The sequence below is a fragment of the Microcebus murinus genome, chromosome 18, assembly GCF_040939455.1.
Source record: "Microcebus murinus isolate Inina chromosome 18, M.murinus_Inina_mat1.0, whole genome shotgun sequence".
In the NCBI taxonomy this organism is placed as follows: domain Eukaryota; kingdom Metazoa; phylum Chordata; class Mammalia; order Primates; family Cheirogaleidae; genus Microcebus; species Microcebus murinus.
The window spans coordinates 55,818,085-55,836,361 of record NC_134121.1 but is presented as its reverse complement, the minus strand read 5'-3'; the positions used below and the strand labels follow the sequence as shown (position 1 = coordinate 55,836,361).

Here is an 18,277-nt window from a genome sequence, read left to right as displayed (position 1 = left end):
AGAGGCAGCTGAATAAAGCAATAGCTTTAATAACAAACCTTAGTTTATAATACACCATCAATGCAATGCCCAAAGCTTCTAGGCCGGGGGCATTGTGAGGCTGCAGGTTGTACCTGTTGTGCTTACTGGTGTGTAACGTGCTAGGTGTGCAGAAAACAATTGCTGAGTGACCGAATGAATGAACGGGTCATTCAAGCGATCCGCACACCTATGAAAGAATAGGCTCGGAGTAGAACTTAAATTGTTCAGCAATTCCTCGTAGTAAGCCTGTGAAGATGGCGTCCACGGAATGCCTTATTATGGGATGGCAGATGAGTTGTTTGAAGCAACAGACGTAGAAAATGGGGAAAACTGGTTTATGCCAATCACCGTCCCGGAGACAGGGTTATTTCGGATTCCGTTGGTGGTGGTTTTTGTCTAATAACTGGAAATCTTATTAAGCTGGCAATGGAGCAAGCTTGGGTTTGCGTTTTAAACGCCTCTCACAGGATCGGAAACTTCTCTGCCAATGATAGATTTGTATAACGTCAGTGGAGCCTTGACTGTCGAGCCCTCCCTTGAGCATAGGTGGTGCAGGTCTGGAATCAAATTTTTGAGGAAGGTGAGGAGGGACCTGAATCCTGACTCGGTTTCCCCCCCAAGCCCTCGAGGGCAGCGCTTCCCTGTGCTAGGCCCAGGAAAGTGGCATCCCGTGGCCGTCGGCTCCCCAGGGTGCTGCGTGCTCCATATCAGTCCATATCAGTCCTGGTGGGAGCAAAGGGAGAGCCAGGGTGATTCCAGCTGTCAGGAAGTCACTGCCGAAGCCCTTCTGGGCACTTCCATTTAGGACGCTCTGCGATGTAATTGTGTCCTGATGACATCATCTGAGCCTTAATTATCAAGACCCAAAGGGTTAGAGGGAATTGGGCACATGGGATGTTTTATTGTAGGTATATTTTTGCAGTGATTGTGGACAGTGGTTCTCTTCTTGGGTTTTATGATGAATCAGATGCTAGCTAGTGCCATGAGGCCAGATGCTCATGGTATAATAAAACATTTATTTTATAGGATTGCACCGGAGTTTCTCAGCTTCACACATTTTGTTTCTCAACCTCTGACATTTTTGGCCAGATACTGCTTTGTTGTGTGGGCTGCCTGGGTATTGTAGGATGTTTAGCAGCGTCCCTGGCCTCTACCCACTAGATGCCAGGAATACCCTCCCTCCCACTTGCTGAATGTTCTCTGGGGGGCAAAATTGTTTGAGAACCACTGGATGGTATTATCAAGTGGAATGTGATAATACCCACATATGATGGAAGTAGCTAGAACAATCTGATCAGTATACAAATATTATTTTTCTCATACCTCTCAGGAAAGTCCCTAATATGTAAAGTGTAGCCAACAGATAACACTTTTGTATCTGATTGACTTACCGATTCAATAAATATTGAACGTCAACTATGTACCATGTGCTGGGGATACAGCAATGCAAAAGGCAGAGGCCAGGATGTTTTCTCTTCCTGACACAGTGCGTGGCACTGCTGTCATGGAGCTTGCCTTTGTGGGGACCAAAAAAATAAGAATATTAGACATCAAGAAGTGCCATGAAGAAAATAAAGAATGGCACGGATGGTCTGCATGAGATTGGGTATTTAAGGAAGGCCTCTTGGAAGAGGTGACCTTTGAGCTGAGATCCAAATGGCAAGAAGGATTCAGATGAGTGAAAATTTGGGAGACAGGTGCTTCAGGCAGAGGGCGCAGCAAGTGCAAAGGCCCTGAGGCAGGAGTTAGGGTGGCGTTCCAGGAGAAGGCAGACCAGCATGGGTGCAGCAGAGTGAGGAAGGGGTGGGGACTGATTCCAGGTGAGGCTGAGGGAGAGGGCTTGGGTTTGACTCTAGGGCAGAGAGGAGCCCTTGGAAGGTTTGCAGTAGTAGATTGACATGATTGGGTTTTTGACTTTAGAAGGTTGCTTTGGCTGCTGTGCAGAGCAGGGACTCTTGGGAAGGGGAATCAGGAAGCTCCATCAGAGTCAGGGCAGGATGACGGAGCTGGGTTGCTTGGGAACAGGTAGCAGCAGTAGATGAATTCTGGCTAGATGGGTGGGGGTGATTTTAGAAATCCCCTAAACAAACAGCAACCAGAACCCCCTTACATTTACATAACGTGTCTATAAACTGCCTGTTACTTTCCCTGGTACGATCCCATCAGCACATCTGAGAGCCAGTTCCCGCTGGGTTTATTGTCCGCACTCAGGCTCAGAGGCGTATCTCAGTCCTCGTGCTGTGTCCCCGGTCCGACTCAGTAAAAGAGATGACGTGGCAAGCAAGGAAGGGTGGGCAAGGCAAAGCCGCTTCTGTTTGGCTGACCTCCCTATGTCGGGGGCCGGCAGAGTGCCTGACACAGAATAGATGCCGAAGGGATATGCCGGGTCAATGAAATGAACGAATAAATGAAGGACGGACAGGGTTGATGGGGAATGATCATTCAGGGTGTCGGGAGCATCACTCCAGGTCGCAGTAACCTGGAGACAGCACTGTGTTATTCCCAGAATTAGGATGAGGAAACAGACTGAGAGGGGTTGGGGAATTAGTCCAAGGAAACTCACATGCCAACCTGGGAGTTCTCCTGTGTGGTCAGATTCTGAAGCTCGCACTCAATTGCTATGTTACCTCTGAAGAGAAGCAAGATCTCAGAGAGAAAGAGGAGGGGAGAGAGTGGGAAGGGAGGGGGAGGGGAGAGGAAAGTGGGGAGGGAAGGGGAGGGGAGAGTGGGGAGGGAAGGGGAGGGGAGAGTGGGGAGGGGAGGGGTGCAGAGATCCGGGATTCATGGGGCTGGACCACTTCATACCAGTCTCCACCCTTTCCATGAAACCGCTGGCCACTATCTTGCCCACATCACCCCAATCTTCCAGGGCTGTCCAGAGCAAGTGACAGTGATTCCTCTGGAAAGGGCCACCCACCATTCTGCTGCCCTATGGGTCCTTCGCTTTTGGCACAAGGAGGAGGACCCTGGGAGACAAACACGAGAAAGTGTAGTTGGAGCCACATCACGGGAAACCTTGAATTCCAGGCTGAGGAGTTTGAACTTTATGCCAAAGTTACTAGGGAGCCATTGAAGGTTTTTGAGCAGGATAGTAACACGCTTTGCTTCAGGCAGGTTGATCTTGCCAGTCGTGCACAGAACCAGCTGGACAGGCTAGAGTGGAAGGAGGTGATTGCCATGACCTAGGTGAGGGGCCGGCAGGCCGAATCCTCACAGCAGCAGTGAGAAGGGAGAGAAAAGGGATTGGGCAGGAGATACACTTTGTTGATTGTTTTAAAATTTTCTGTTCACCCTTCGTTATGAAAAATTTAAACATGTGCAAAAGCAGACAAATTCATTTACCCCTATGTGCCTGTTCTCCGGTTCCAACCATGGTTAATTCATGGCCAGTTTTGTTTAATCTCTACTCCATGCACTTACCTCTTCCATAGAATTTTGAAGCAAATCCAAGATATACCATTTCATCACCATCACAGCGTGCAGGGAGAGCTGTGGCATTTTGGAGGTCAAATTGCCACGCCTTGCCACGTGGCTGTTGCTTCTCTGTGTGTCTGTCCCGGAGGTTGTGTGGAAGGCCTCCTCCTTTCCCCAACGCGGTGCGTGGTGTATGGTGTGACCATCCTGCAGAGGACTGGCTGGCTGTTCTTACTGGACCCTTTGGTCCATGGCTACTGCGGACCCCGGGCAGTTTTTCTGTCCAGGTTGCCCTCTGGTCTGGCAAAATACAAGATACCCAGCTAAATTTGAATTTCACATCAACAACGAATATGCTTTTAGCAAGAGTATGTCCCAAAGATTGTGTGGGTTATTCTTATACTAATAAATGATTTGTCGTTTACCTGAAATTCAAGTTTAACCAGGCATCCTGTTTTTTTTTGTTTTGGTTTGGTTTTGGCCAAATCTAGCCATTTCTCCTCTTTGGTCTTTTCACACAAGCCCTGGGGAGCACAGCCCTTGACGTAGGGCCCCGTGCTTCTCAAAGGGTGGCCGCCACAGCAACTGCTAGTTCAAAACAGAAAGTCTCAGCCCCACCCAGAATCCCAGAACCAGAACCCCTGGGGGTCCCAGCGCCCTGTGTCTGACATCCCTCCCGGATGGGAGCTGTGGCTCCAGGGCCATTGAGCTAGACGCTGAAGCCGATGCTGGTGTCACCGCCACCCGACCCCGAAACACCCCTGTCATTGCACCGGGCCGCCAAAGGTGCAGACACGGAAGCAACAGCGGGGACAGCACAAAGCGCGCCCTGCTTGGGCGTCTGCGCCTCCCCAGGGCGGCGGAGGCGCGCGCTCGCCGGCCGTTCCGCCCGCCCCGCCCTGCTCCTGCGCGGCGGGAGGCTGTGAACCAGGGAATTGATTCTCGGGGCGGGATTTGCCGGTGGCGGCCGGCCGGGCGGGCGGGGCCCGGAGGCCGCAGGGACACGTGTGCGGGAGGGAAGCAGGAAGTGACTGCGGGAGCGGAGCCGGCGCGCGAGCGGCCGCGGGGCTGATGGAAGTGCGGTGGGGGCTGGAGAGGGCACCCACTTAGTGAGTCGGCTTTTCTCTCCTTCGGCGCCTTTGGTGGGGCCCGAGGCCCGGGGTCGGGGGCCACCAGGGCATCTCGGAAGGGGGTGCCCCTGGAGAGAGGAGGGGGTGGGGTTGGAGGAGAAGTTGGAGGCTTTGGCAGGTGGCATGGGGCGAGGAAGGTGCCGGAGCGCCCCCTCCGCCCCCGCCTCCAGGGTGGCCAAGGAGGACAATGACATGCGTTCCTTTTGCAGTCCTGCCAGGATCTCTTCATTCATCGCTTCTTGGGGGGCGTGAGGGGGACCCAGGGCTCCGGGGAGCAGAGGTGGCTGCAGTTCCAGCGCTCAGAGGCCCCGCCCACTCGCTGTGGGTGTTGGAAGCACCTCCTGAACTTGGGGGGAGTCCGGGTAACCTGCAGCAGGTCTGGGCTGCCCGAGATCCTGGGTTTCTGACCAATTCCCAGGTCAGCTGGTCTGGGACCACACTGAGCACGTGAGGGTTCAGAGAACTTTTCCACTGTCATTTCTGCCCAGACCTGAATCCTTCTGCCCGATTCCCCTCGTGGAGTCAGGGCGTGTGTGTGCAGTTCCACCAAGGAAGGCCCAGGCAGCCCTGGTGCTGTCTCTGCTTCTGCAACTTCCCTAACACCATGAAGCTGACTCTTGGAAGCAGTGCAACAGGTTTAAAAGGGGGAGAAAAAAAAATAAAACAATTCTCTTATCAGTCGAGGCTGGGAACCCCACGTGCTGCCCTAGTGGAATATGTACAAGTGAAGGGGTGTGGGCATCTTTAAAGTTGGAGTGAGCATGGAGTGATCCTCTCTCCTGCTAGCTAATCAGGGTTGATGGTATTAACTCCCAGCTCAGGAGGAAGTCTGAATCCCATTGTGTGGCTACTTTGGAGAGGCGTGTTCCTAAGGTGTTTCTGGTCTACCAGTTAGAGAAAACTTTCTGTCCTCTTGGAATCCTTTGTCACCCTTGCCAATTCCCCGCAGGGCAGAACTCACTTTCTAAGCTCTTGGTCTTGTAGAAGTTGTGCTAGTTTTAGACCAGTGCTTTCCACACTTTAATGTGCCTAAGAATCCCCCATGGAATTCCATAAAATGCAGATTCTGATTGAGCATTTGCAGATTCTGATTCAGCATTTGGTCTGGGGTGGGACCAAAGATTCTGCATTTCTAACTAGCTCCAAGCTGGGACCAGGGCTGCTGGTTCTTGGACCAGCCTTTGAGCTGCAAGGATTTAAGGCAGCAAATGGAAGAAACTTCCCCAAGGGGTGCTGAGTTTGCAAGGCCCACGATCAATGATCAATGCTGCTTCTGTTGGGATAGAAAGGATGGTGGCCTGGGTCTTCCCTCTGGGTCCCTTTTTGTGTTTTCTCAGGGTGCTCAGGTATACATGGGTACAGACTTAGAAGAGTTTTCATGTCCCACTAACAACCAGGAACACCCACGAGCTCCTTTCTGTTCACCAGCCCACAAAACCCACTTTAATTTTGGCCTGTTGGCAAATGTAAATTGTTTGCTTTCTTCTGTAGCTGTCAAAATGCATATTCAAATACAGGAAACAAAAAGATGTTTTTTGTCATGTCCTGTCTTGGATGATAAGTACTAAGAGGATGATAGCTATGTGTCTGTTTGTAAATGCTGTTTGAAATTCTATCCACAAGCAGCTAGACATAGATGATTGGTGCAATGATCCAGATAGCTTGGTTAAAAAAACAAACAAAACCCACTCTTTTTAGGTGACTTAACAAGATAATGTATGTAAAGGGTGGATATTTAAAAATGATTTTGTTTCTCTTTTAATTGGTGCAGTCACCATCCTGAGCTCTGTTTAGACTGTAGGGGGTCACAGTGTGAACCCAAAGATGTTGTTTACGTCAGAGGTATCCTAGCACAAGCGCTGAGCCTGGGCTCACCTGTGTTTGTCCGGGCCCGTGGCCTTTTTTAGGCTTGAACTTGGCTGTGTTGCTGAGCCCCTTGGCATACGGGCCCTGCCCACCCCTGCCGTGATTTCCTTCCAGGAGCAATAGAGGCAGCTGTTCAGCTCTTGATCTGCAGGCCAGGGGCTGCTGGCTTCTCACAGAGCTCCGGGGGCCGGCAGGGCTGAGCCCAGCGGGGTCGTGTCCAGCCCTGTGGGTGCTGGAAGGCCGGTGGGGAGCTGAAGGAGGCCTTTGAGCCGAGGCCCTGGTGTTTGTGTACCCGAACACAGGGCTTTCCAACAGATGTGTTTCCCGGCCTTGTAACTTTCCACAGCGAGAGGTCTGAGTCTGTCATTTCAGATCTAGGATTTGAAACGGGTGAAGGTCTGGAGCAGGTTCTCTGGGCCGAAGCAAGGGGAATGGTTCTTCCCTTTCTTTTCTTAGTGGGCGGGGTGTAACTTCAGCTTCAGCAGTGGGGTGTTGAGCTGGCCAGGGGACATTCCGTTCTTAGGTCTGTGTCTTTGTGCTTGCCGACTGGCCCGTCCAGGTAAGACGGCCCTTTTCAACCCAGCAAATATTTGTCAGGGGCCACAAAGTCCTATTTTACAGGGGTGCCAAATGTGACAAAGCATCGAGCCGCTAAGGGTGTAAAAGATGGCGGAGGCAAAGCCACGCAGAGAAAGACATGCGCTAGGGCAGGGCTGGGGGGACCAGGAAAGGGTTTGCCCCGAAGCTGGCATTAGACGGGCTGTGGGGGCTGCTCTGGGTCCTGGCTGGTGATGTGGAAGGCGAGTATTCCAGGAGGGAACCGTGTGAACAGGACCATCTGGGGTTCGTCAAAGGTGCCATAAAGAACTGGGGTGAGCTGGAGGATGGGGCAGCGTTATGTAGGCCTTGCAGAGCCAGTGGGGGGATGGAAGGTCCGTGGGTGGCGTTTGCCCTTCAGCAGGCAGGGGCTGTTGCAGGTGTGACGGGGAGTTAGCTGGAAGAGCTTTAAGGGCTTCTGAGCTCGTCACCTGTATTTGGAGGTGTCTGAGAAGAGACGGTGGACCGGAAGTGGATGGAGTGGCAGATTGGTGGGGAAGACTCTATCAGACCCTCCTGCGCCCCTTCCTCCGGGCTAAACAACCTGCACTCTTTGTGCTCTTCTCTTTGAAACCGCCACTCAGCGATGTAACTTCTTTTGTGGGCTCCCCTTGCACCTCTTGAGGTCCCCTTTCAGAGTTAGACGATTTCTGATAGCTGGGGGGCGGGCCTGGGATGGAGATGCCCGACCCACGTGTGGGTGGCTGAGGAACACTGGGACGGCGTGACAGAAGGGTGCACGCCACCAACCCCGAGGGAAGCCAGCTCAGGCGTGGGATGTTAGGACACGTTGGAACGTGCCGCTGACCCTCTCCCTCCTCTGCACACAGCGGATCCAGCATGCTCCAAGGCCACAGCTCCGTGTCCCAGGCCTTGCTGGGAACCTTCTTCACCTGGGGGATGACGGCAGCTGGGGCGGCTCTCGTGTTTGTGTTCTCCAGTGGACAGGTGAGTTGCCCTGCTTCGGTTCTGGAAGTTCGTGGGGACTCTCGTGGCAAGCTCTGAAACCACCCCACTCTGTAGAGCAGGTTTGCAGACCCTTGGATTCCCCTGGCCACACCTCCAGGTGGCGGGGGATGGGGTTTGCTCTCTGTCTTCTTTTTTTTTTTTTTCCTTTTATTTCATCATATTATGGGGGTACAAATATTGTTAGGGTTACATATATTGCCCCTGCCCCTCCTTCCTCCCCCCAAAGTGCCACAGATTCAAGCATGTCCAACCCCCAGGTGGTGTGCACGGCACACATTATGTAAGTCTACACCCTTCTCCTCCTCCCCCCTCCCACCTGCCCACCCCCCCATAAGAATTTTTTTTGTTGTTGACATTTTGGTTATATTGTATATCTTTGCTTCTCCCTAAGAAGGGTTAGAGTTATGCCCTTCCGCTCCAAAATGCTCGCCACATCCCTAAGATTGGGTCTCTCCCCCCACCCTGAATCCCTGGTGAACATTACCACCATTTGAGAACCATGGTTTTAATCAGTCAGTACCAATTTGATGGTGAGTAGATGTGGGGCCCATTTTCCATGTCTTGTGTCGCCTCACTTTGGATAACGGGCTTAAGCTTAATCCAGGATAGCATAAACGGTGCTGGCTCACTGTCGTTTCTTAGAATTGGCTCTCTGTCGTCTTATTTTCCCTCCCTCTCCTTGCCCGGCCTGGAGAACAGGTGTCTGCTCTCTGCAGAGGCGTCCATGCATTTTCTCCTGCCCTCTTGACGGCCTGACTCGAGGGGGATGGGAAGTGAGAGATCCAGCTGCTTCCTTTAGCCTGCTGCCTGATTTCTGCCTTGTGTCTAATTTCTTTCGGGCCTGGAGCAGGTGGTATATCCATGACTGCAGAAGAATGTTAGGTTTCAGATTCGACTGTCCTCCCCCGTGGCCTGGAGTTAGCTGGGAGGACTGGAGAGACCCTGGGGGGAGGAAGGGTTTCTGTTCCTTTTCTCCTTTATTCCTCTCGTGGATGTTTCATCCCCCCTTGGGATGAATACAGACAGACCCGCCTCCCCGCCTGCCTGCAGACACCCATGCCCCCCAATTCTCCACGTGTCCTGCTCACACCCCCAGCACCGCCACTCTCATGCTCCCTATGCCCATGTACCCCTAGACCTCCCACATCTCTGCCTGCACCATACTCCAAACCCCATCCCTACACCCCTGCTATGCACTCCACACACACTCCCACATCTGCGCACACCCCCTCCCCGCACCCCTGCACAGCCCACACCCACCTCCTCTGCCTGAAATACGGTTCTTCCCTCCAACCCAGAGTCCCCTCAGTCCTGGCCTAGAGCCGTCCGTGGCTGTCCTGATGAAAGCACAGCCTGCAGTGTTCAGCTTGGCAGCCGCAGGAATCGCAGGAGATCTGGGGAGGAAAGCATGACCAGGAAGTGGCGAGCCGGGTGCCCTTGTGTTAGAGACCAGTACGGCGAGTCTTGGTCTCTGCCATAGGATCCCCACTTCTCATGCGCCCCCCCCCTTCCGCCCCTCCCCTCCCCACCCCGGGGCAAGCTGGAGCCATGGATCAGAGACCTGGAACTCAGAACAATCTGGAATTACAGGTTGCCTGGAATCTAGCTATATAACCTACAGAAGTCAGATACATAGAGGCAGATTGTAGAGTGGGGGTGGCCGGGGTGGGGGGGAGGGAGGAATGAGTTGTGACTGTGCAACGGGTTTCAGTTGTGCAAGGGGAAAGGGTCTGTGGACAACGCTGCTTTCGCTTCGCACAGCATCCTGGGGGCCGTCCCTGTGGTAGCATGTGCCGGGATTTCTTTCCTTTTTAAGACTGCAGACCATGCTGTTGTATGCATATGCCACCTTTTTTCAATCCATTCATCTATGGATGGATGCCAAAAAATCTTTGTATTGAGATGTAAGATGTATATATTTAGAAAAGTGTGCATTTTGTAAGTGGGCAGCTTGATCATTTTTCACAAATGCCCATAAAACGAGTGCCCAGGTCAAGACACAGGACAGTGCCAGCACCCCACAGCCCCTCGGGCTCCCCCCAGTCACTACCCCAACCCCCACCCTCCACCCCTGTGGTCGTCCCCTCCCCCTCTCTTACTGCAGGAGAGTTTGCCCTGTTTTGTGCTTTATTTAGACGGAGTAATCATATAGCATGTACTGTTCTGCGTCTGGCTGATTTCACCCTATTAATTTTCCAGTATGTTTAATGCCCCTGCCTGTTCGTGAGATAGATATATGCATTCTGTGTGTGTGTGTGTGTGTGTGTGTGTGTGTGTATGTTCTCATTGCCATGCGGTATTCTGTTGTGTGAATATATTTTAGTTGATATGTCCATTCCGTTGGGGAGAATTTGGGGGGTTTCTAGTTTTCGGCGCTCATACATTGTGCTGCTGAGTATTTTTGCACACGTGTTTGGTGACTCCGAGTGTGTATTTCTGTTATAGAATCATGCAGAAGTGGCACGGTTTTGATTATTCCACCTGCTCCTCACCAACACCTGGTAATTTCCGTCTTGTAGGCCAGCTACTTACCAAAGGTTTACCGTTATAGTAATAATTCACAGGGAGGGCTGAGTATGAGATAGCACATGGGCTAATGCAAGCCACACACTTCTTGAAAGAACACTTCTGATTGGCTATAGAGTAGATGGAAAGTTTTAAAATGTCCCCCCGTCCCCCTCCCCCCCTTCTTGGCCCATTGTATAAATTCGGGAGTTCACGAGCTCAGGAGTGGGCCAGTCTACATTTGTGTGGCTCTCTTGGGTTTTATGGTTTCTTCTTGTCCCAGGAAACGTCATCTTATTGTTCCTTGGAAACTGAAACATCTTGTTTTCATTTTCAGAGGCGGATCTTAGATGGAAGTCTTGGCTTTGCTGCGGGGGTAAGTAGCATGTGGTAGGAGAAATATAAATGGAGACACGTTTATTCTGACAGTTCTCTGCTAAGGGCAATCTCCAGTCCCCTTGTGACCTAGATGCATCTCTGTGTTCCCCAGGTGCTAATGGCTCTCTCTTATCACCTACCACATTGAATTCCTTGCTTATCAAATGCCTCTCTTTCTCCTTAGACAGGGCAGGAGGCTTGTTGGGCAGCTGCCTCAGGACTCATAAAATAAGATAGCATTTATGGCCTAGCCTAATATGCAGTTGGCACTAACTAAATACTATCTTTCTCCTCCCATTCCATGTTACAAGACCTTTTATTATAGACATTCTTAAGCATATGGAAAAAGTGGAGTGAATCTTCTGAGATGCATCCCAGGTACCTGTCACTCAACTTCAGCCATTGACATTTTGCTAATCTCATTTTATCTGTCTTCCCCCAGCCTTCTTGGGAGTTTAGAATATTTTGTAAAAGCAAATCCCAGACATCATGTCATTTCACCTATAAATTCAATGCATACCTCTAAGTGAGTGACTTTTTTAAAAAAACACAATCACCATGCCATTATCATACCTACCAAAATTAATAATAATTCCTTATTATAATCTAACACCCAATCCGTATTCAGATTCCCTCCATCTTTTCAGAGATATCTTTTAATATCGTTATGTTAGAATTAGGATCCAAACAAGATTTTTACATTCAATTTGTTTGTTATATCTTTTAAGTTTCTTTAACAAGTCCGTTTTTTTTTTTTCACACTTAGTAATTTGTTGGAGAAACTGGGTCATTTGTCTCTAGACTGTTCTATATTCTGAACTTGGCTGATTGCTTCCTTGTGTTGTTGTTTAACTTGTTCCTCAGTCTCCTGTATCTCCTGTAAGCTGGTAGTTGGACCTAGAGTCTTGATTAATTCAGATTCCATTTTTTTTTTAGGCATGAATACATCATAGTGCTCTGTATTCCAATTGGATCAGCCATATCAAAAGGCATATAATATGTAGTTTGCCCTTTTAGTTGATCAGAGTTTCATTCCTTTCCCTTGTTTTTATAGTTTTCTGTGATCTGGAAAAACATCTTCCCAGAGACCATTTAAGTCAGTAGCTGTCACTGGGGCCCATGTTCCCCAGAGAGCACATGGAGACTTTTCTTTGCACAGGTGCACAGATAGTGTTAACAAAATCAGTTTCCAGGTGCTCAGCTTCTGTATCCTCTTCCCTAAAACTGCTCTGCCCAAGAATGCCCTGGAAGCCAGTTCTCCTCTCCTTGCCCAGTTTCCCTCTCCCCCTTGACTCAAGAATGACATACTCTTGCCTTACGACCTTGTCTCTGGGTAGCAGGATCTGCAGGCATTCACAGAGGGACTCTTGGAACGTTGGTGCCCACGTGGAGGAAGTGAAGGGTTCTCATCACTCATCACTGGGCAGAAACCCTTTAGCCATTCAGACACTGTCCTGTTCTTCGAAGGTGGATCTGATCGAATTGCCAGCAGAGAGGGCCTTAAAAGTAATTTTCTATGATGGACCACTCTGGGATTTTGGGCCTGTAATTTGAAAAGAGTACAAAGAACAGAATGACAATATTAAAACCCATCCTCCCCTACCCCCATCTTCTCAATTACACGAACACATTTTCTCTTTGCTTATGTTAAAAAAAAAAAAGAAGAAAGAAACCACAGAAATATAGAAATAAAATTGATGCTTAACTCTGCCTTATTCTAGCAACGACTGCTTAATAATTATCCACAGATACATGAATGAATTGAAACGAGAATAAAGCCCCATCCACTAACATATGCATTTCCAAGAATATTTTACTTCTTAATGTTTAATAATCATAAAACAGTGTATTGTATTTTGTTGTTACGAATCTCTTCCTATCACTAATAGTTATCATTGCTCCATCCAGGAAATTGTTATTTAAGCACTTAGAGCCCTAGGCTCACAGAAAAATTTTAAAAATTACACTAGAATGCATATAGATATTTATATGGCAGGGGAGTATGATAAAGGAATCAATAATAGATTTTCTAGCATAAAATATAAGTTGCTTCAGGATAAAATTCTGTGGGGAAATGGAATTGAAATGCAAGTCAAAGAGAAAAAAAGCAGTGATGTAATTTTTTAGCTTTTGAAGAAGAGTTTGCTCCTGGTGCATTTTTGTGTGTGTAGAATATAACACAACAGAAAAGTGCATAAAATGAAGATGCACAGGTTAGTTTATATATTATATGTTTTAAGTGGATCATGATGGGAATAAAATCTCTATGCCCTTTAGATTCTGCTGGATTTGCTTAAAAGTTTTTTGAAACTGCTTTATTTAAATCTCTCTCTCTCTCTCTCTCTCTCTCTCTCTCTCTCTCTATATATATATATATATATATATGTCTGTCTATCTATCTATCTATCTATCTATCTATCTATCTATCTATCTATCTATCTATCTATCTATTTCTGGCATATATATATGCCAGAAATGACACCTTCTGCAACTATTTATTTTAAAAAAACTACATTTTATTAATTAAAACATTGATATAGTCTAAGTAAACTGGTATCAGTGTGATACAATAATTTAAACATGAATCCTACACATTGTGCAACTATTTAGACTGAAGATGAAAACATTTTAAATGCCAACTTACAAATGAGTGAGGGAGTACCTAGTTTTTCAAAATACGTTTTTTAAATTAAAAAAAATTTTTTTCTTCTTTTTTGGGTACGTTTTTCAAAATTCTTATAGAGGTACACCAATACAAAGTTTGAAGAACTCTGTTCTATACTGTCTTACACATTTTGGCCAGGCATTTGGGTGTCTTGTTCTAGTTTCATCTTTCAGGTCAAAAGCTGTTGCAAGATTCACACAGAAAAAGACAAAAATAAAAAGCAAGAAAGGACACAAAACGAGATAGAGTGTAATAAGTCTTCAGGACATGTAATATTGAATTTTGCAACATTAAAACATGAAGCTTTAAGATGTAATTTCCTTAAGGAAAAAAAATCGTAAGACTAGTGCATTATATATGAAGATCTAAAATAGCTTTACTTCTGATTTTTAAAGTAGTCCATAGGGATAAAAAGAGATTCTAAAAGTTATATATGTGTATTTATGAGAAAAAAAATTATTTACTCTTCTAGGGTTTCCCCTAGAAGTATCAGTTAGTTGCACAAAGGAATTCCTGTGGGTCCCCAGATACAAGGAGAAAAATAAGAACATGATGTGGTACACAGTTGGGACTCAAACTCAGGGAATTTTAATGGCTTCGATACCTAGAAGTAGATTCTCATACATACTTCCCCAAACCAGGGAAAGGCAGTATAGCCCAGAAGGCCTGAGCAGTCATAATTACTTGTACTTATCATGGAATAAATTATACTTAATGTAGCCAACTAATTGGCTGGGGCAGTGGTTCTCAGTCTGGAGCAGTTTTGGTCCCCGGGAGACATGTGGCACGCTGGGTTGTGCTAACGGGTCTCTAGTGGGCAGAGAGGCCAGGGGTGCTGGGCAACGTCTCGGATGCACAGGGCGGAATGCACCACAACCACAGTGTCTTCTCCAGCCAGTGTCAGCAGCCCCAAGACTGTGAAACCCTTGTCTAGAGCATTTGGTCTGTCGTCTCTGCTTAGGGAGTAGAAAGTGAAAAAAAATTCAGATGTAAAGTCACCAAAACGACGAGGAGAGACCTCTCCCCTTTGCTTCTCATAGGGCACTACTGTCAACCTTGAGTGCGTATCCTTGGAGAAATTTTATTACGTGCAGAGTGTCGGGTTAGTAAAATGTGCCGTAGTGCTTGGTGTCTATCCCTAAAGGCTTTGCCTTCTCAACCCAGCTCTGAGATGCTTTGAATAATCATCTCAAAAAGGGCAAACGTGGCCATGAGACCGTTGACCATGGTCCCATGGTACCTTGCACTGATGTCTACACAGCACTCATAACATGTGTTTTATGGTTGTGCATACATTTACACGCATGTTGTATGTACATTGCAGTATGTCTCTATTATAATGCTGCGTTGACATGTTTATACTGTATATACTTGCTCACCAAAACAGGTGTTTCTGTAAGAGAGATTCCTGGGACAAAGGACTCGTGTATTTTAAATACGCTTAGCAATATGTTTCACAGGTTGTTTTTTTCTCATTAGCGGGCCGTGGAAGGGTTAATCATTTATCCTTAAATGACTCCTCTTGGAATTTATTCGCTTGTTTTTCTCCTGACTCTGTAAATCACTCTCCAAGTCTCTAGTCATTGTCTCTCTCTCCTCAGTACCTGTGTCTGGCCTGGATTTTTTTTGCCCAAGGCATGAACTTAATAGGGAGAACTGTTGCCATTAAAAATACAAATGATAGTCATTCCTCTTATTTAGACTCCTAGAGTAATACACTTTAAAGCTAGAACAGATTTTAGGTGATTATAATAACCAATATTTATTGAGTTCTTACTATATTATACAAGGTGCTCTACTAAGCACTTTACCTAGATCGTCTGATATAATTTTCATAATAACAACTCTGAGTTATATAACAGGTACTAATATTTACCCCTCATGTTACAGGTACAGTGAGTTTAAATAAATTGTTTGGTATCACATCATGAGCAGAGCCGGGATTTAAGCCCACAGTTTGACTGTAGAGCTCTCACTCTTAAGCCATAATGGCTCCTAGCTGATGTCTGATCAGTTGCTTACAGACAAGGTACAAGTCTCGTTATGAACTGTGGGGGAGGAAATGAAATATCTTACCTACCTTCTCTGTCCAGTGGTGGGAAGTCGCAGCGTTTGTCTTGGGGGAAGAACCCACATGTGTGCTGCTGTCCTGTTGGGCAGCCGGGGTGGTGTGACCCGGAGGCCTGCCCAGAGCCCCCAAACAGTCACCTGTCTTCCCTACCTCCTCCCATCTTCTCCCCCTCCCTCCCCACTTCATACTCAGGCTGCATGAGTGCGTGGCCGCACCCCTGCCTCCCCTTCCTACCTTCTGCCTTTCCTTGCAGGCCTGGGCCACCATCTAGACAGGGCCAGGGCATTCTTCTTGGAGGTAGCTTGCTCTTTGTTTGGGGACATCCTTCCCTGTTCTCATGAAGGAGAAGATGGGAGTGTGTGGTGAGTGGTGAGCAGAAGGTTAAAAAGGGCCTAGAGATACAGCTTAAATAGTCAGATGTGAGTGCTCCAAAGTCACAGTAACTCTTATACATTGCTCTGTAGCAACAGGTAGATTTTTTTTAATAAAGAAAAAAAATTTTTTTTTTAGAGACAGGGTCTCTACTCTGTTGCCCAGGCCAGAGTGCAGTGGCACAATCATAGCTCACTGTGGCCTTGAACTCCTGGCTTCAAGTAATCCTCCTGCTTTGGCCTCCCAAAGTGCTGGGATTACAGGTATGAGCCACCAAGCCTGGCCTAGGTAGATTTTTATTCCTTTAGAGCAGTTGGCTCATTTTTCTTTCATTCATTCATTCATTCATTCATTCATTCATTCATTCATTCAGCATTTATTGAGAACCTGCTCTATTCCAACCACTGTGTAAACTGCTGGAGGTTTGAGGAAGTGAGGAGGTGATGGGAGATGATCTGTGACTCTAAGGAACCTGTGACCCAGTGGAGAGGTGGGCAAACACTGGGTCTAAATCCAGCCTGCTGCCTGTTTTTGTAAATAAAGATTTATTGCAACACCACCATGCCCATTTGTTGACATAGCGTGCATGGCTGCTTTTGCACTACAGTGGCACAGCTGAGTAGCTGCAGTAGGACTACGTGGCCCGCGAAGCCTAAAATACTTATTGTCTGGCCCTTTATGGAAGAAGTCCCCAGTCTGCCAGCCCCTGATGCAGTGTTCATGGCAAGCTTTTCTGAGGCCTGGTGGCATGGAACAATCTGAGTGAAAACCGTCGGGACCACAGCTCCGTGCTGGAGGAATGCTCCCTGCATGTCTGGTGTTCCCAACTAGGTGATTCCCTGGCGGACCCCTGCCTTTGTGGAAGACCTTCCCCCAGTAGGGCCTGGCCTTTGCTCAGGAAGCTGATGCCACAGCTCCTGCCTTTGAAGAATCTTCAGGAGACGGCTTTGCAGCAGAGCAGGATGAATGACGTGGATGCTTTGGCTCCATTCTCGTCGTCACATAACACGCAGTGTTTCAAGACAGATGGCCAAGGGCAGAAGTGTGCAACTGGAGATTGTGAAAGAAAACCCGGTTTCCCAGCTCCCACCACACTCAAATTTGTAACTGCCATTAGCATCTGTGGTCTCCCAGAGTGAGCTAACTCAGCCTGACGTCCTTAGCAGTTCAGTGCAAGGCTCTCTGTGGCTTTGGGGAAGTTGTCTTCATTCTGTTGCTGTGGTTCTCCACCCTGCCTGCATGTTAGAATCACCTGGGGAGCTTAAAAAAATAAAAACCCACAGTGCCCTGGATACACCTGTGTAACTACATCAGAATCTCTGGAAGGGGTGGCTAGAGAGGCGGGATGAGGCACCCCTAGTTTTTAGAGAGCCCTAGGTCAGTGGTCCCCAACCTTTATGGCACCAGGGACCATTTTCACGGAAGACAATCTTTCCATGGACTGGAGAGGGGGTGATGGTTTCGGGATGATTCAAACGCATTACATTTATTGTGCACTTTATTTCTGTCATTATTACGTTGTGATATACAGTGAAACAATTATGCAAGTCCCCATAGGTTGAGGACCTAGGTGATTGCAATGTGTAGCTGAAGGTGATCACCCCCCCCCCCGTTCTAAGTGGGGGGGCATGGTTTAATGAAGCGTGAGTTGGTGTTTGGAAAAAAAAAATCAGACTCCCTCCAAAGGCTGAATGTAGCTGTGAGGCCAAGAATCCGTCCGAGCCGATACTTAGGGTTGGGTCATGGTCAGAGGAGCACCGGATGCGGAGGATGGGGCCTTGGAAAGTGGGTGGGGAAGCCCAGGAGGAGGCTGCTGCCTTCGGTCTCCGGCTGCAGCCCGCTCCCGCGCCAGTCCTCCACCGCGTCCTTGACGGTTGTCTGGGCTCCCAAGCCTGGTCCATCTTGATACCACGCTGGGGTGGGGGAAATTGTCATACTCTCAGGGTCATTTTCCAGTTAGTTCCCAGCTATCAACTGGGCACTCAGGCTCTTCCTTGGGACTCCTTGAATCTGGGAAAAGAAAGATGAAGGGCAGGGTCTTTACTGCTTGGAAAGCTTGAGCTTGAGTTCGAATTTCCACTCGGTGCCCAGTCCTTGTTGGATCATATACTGTGTCTGAGAAAGAAGTCTCAGGTCTGGCAGGGACTTGGGGGAGGCGTCCCCAGCAGCCCTCTGCCACCAGGCAGGAGAGTGCTTCACGGAATCCAGACAGATGGTAGGAGTATACATTGTTCCCAGAGACTTTTTTGAATTGAGACTTTATGCTTTTTTTTTTTTTTTATTGTAACC

The 18,277-nt window shown here is 48.1% G+C and overlaps 1 protein-coding gene across 4 annotated transcripts in view; it reads left to right on the top strand.

Annotated features, from left to right (window-relative positions):
- Window positions 1-18,277, top strand: part of SLC39A11 (solute carrier family 39 member 11) — a 387,039-nt gene that overhangs the window by 64,419 nt on the left and 304,343 nt on the right. For 3 of the 4 annotated variants that reach the window (XM_012756157.2, XM_012756156.2, XM_075994708.1), the window contains exons 1-3: window positions 4,430-4,544; window positions 7,859-7,976; window positions 10,840-10,878. In XM_012756157.2, the coding sequence (XP_012611611.1) occupies window positions 4,507-4,544; window positions 7,859-7,976; window positions 10,840-10,878 (195 nt within the window). In that variant the 5' untranslated portion in view covers window positions 4,430-4,506. Of the gene's footprint in view, window positions 1-4,429; window positions 4,545-7,858; window positions 7,977-10,839; window positions 10,879-18,277 lie in introns of those variants that run through there. The other variant, XM_012756159.3, reaches the window with a different exon arrangement.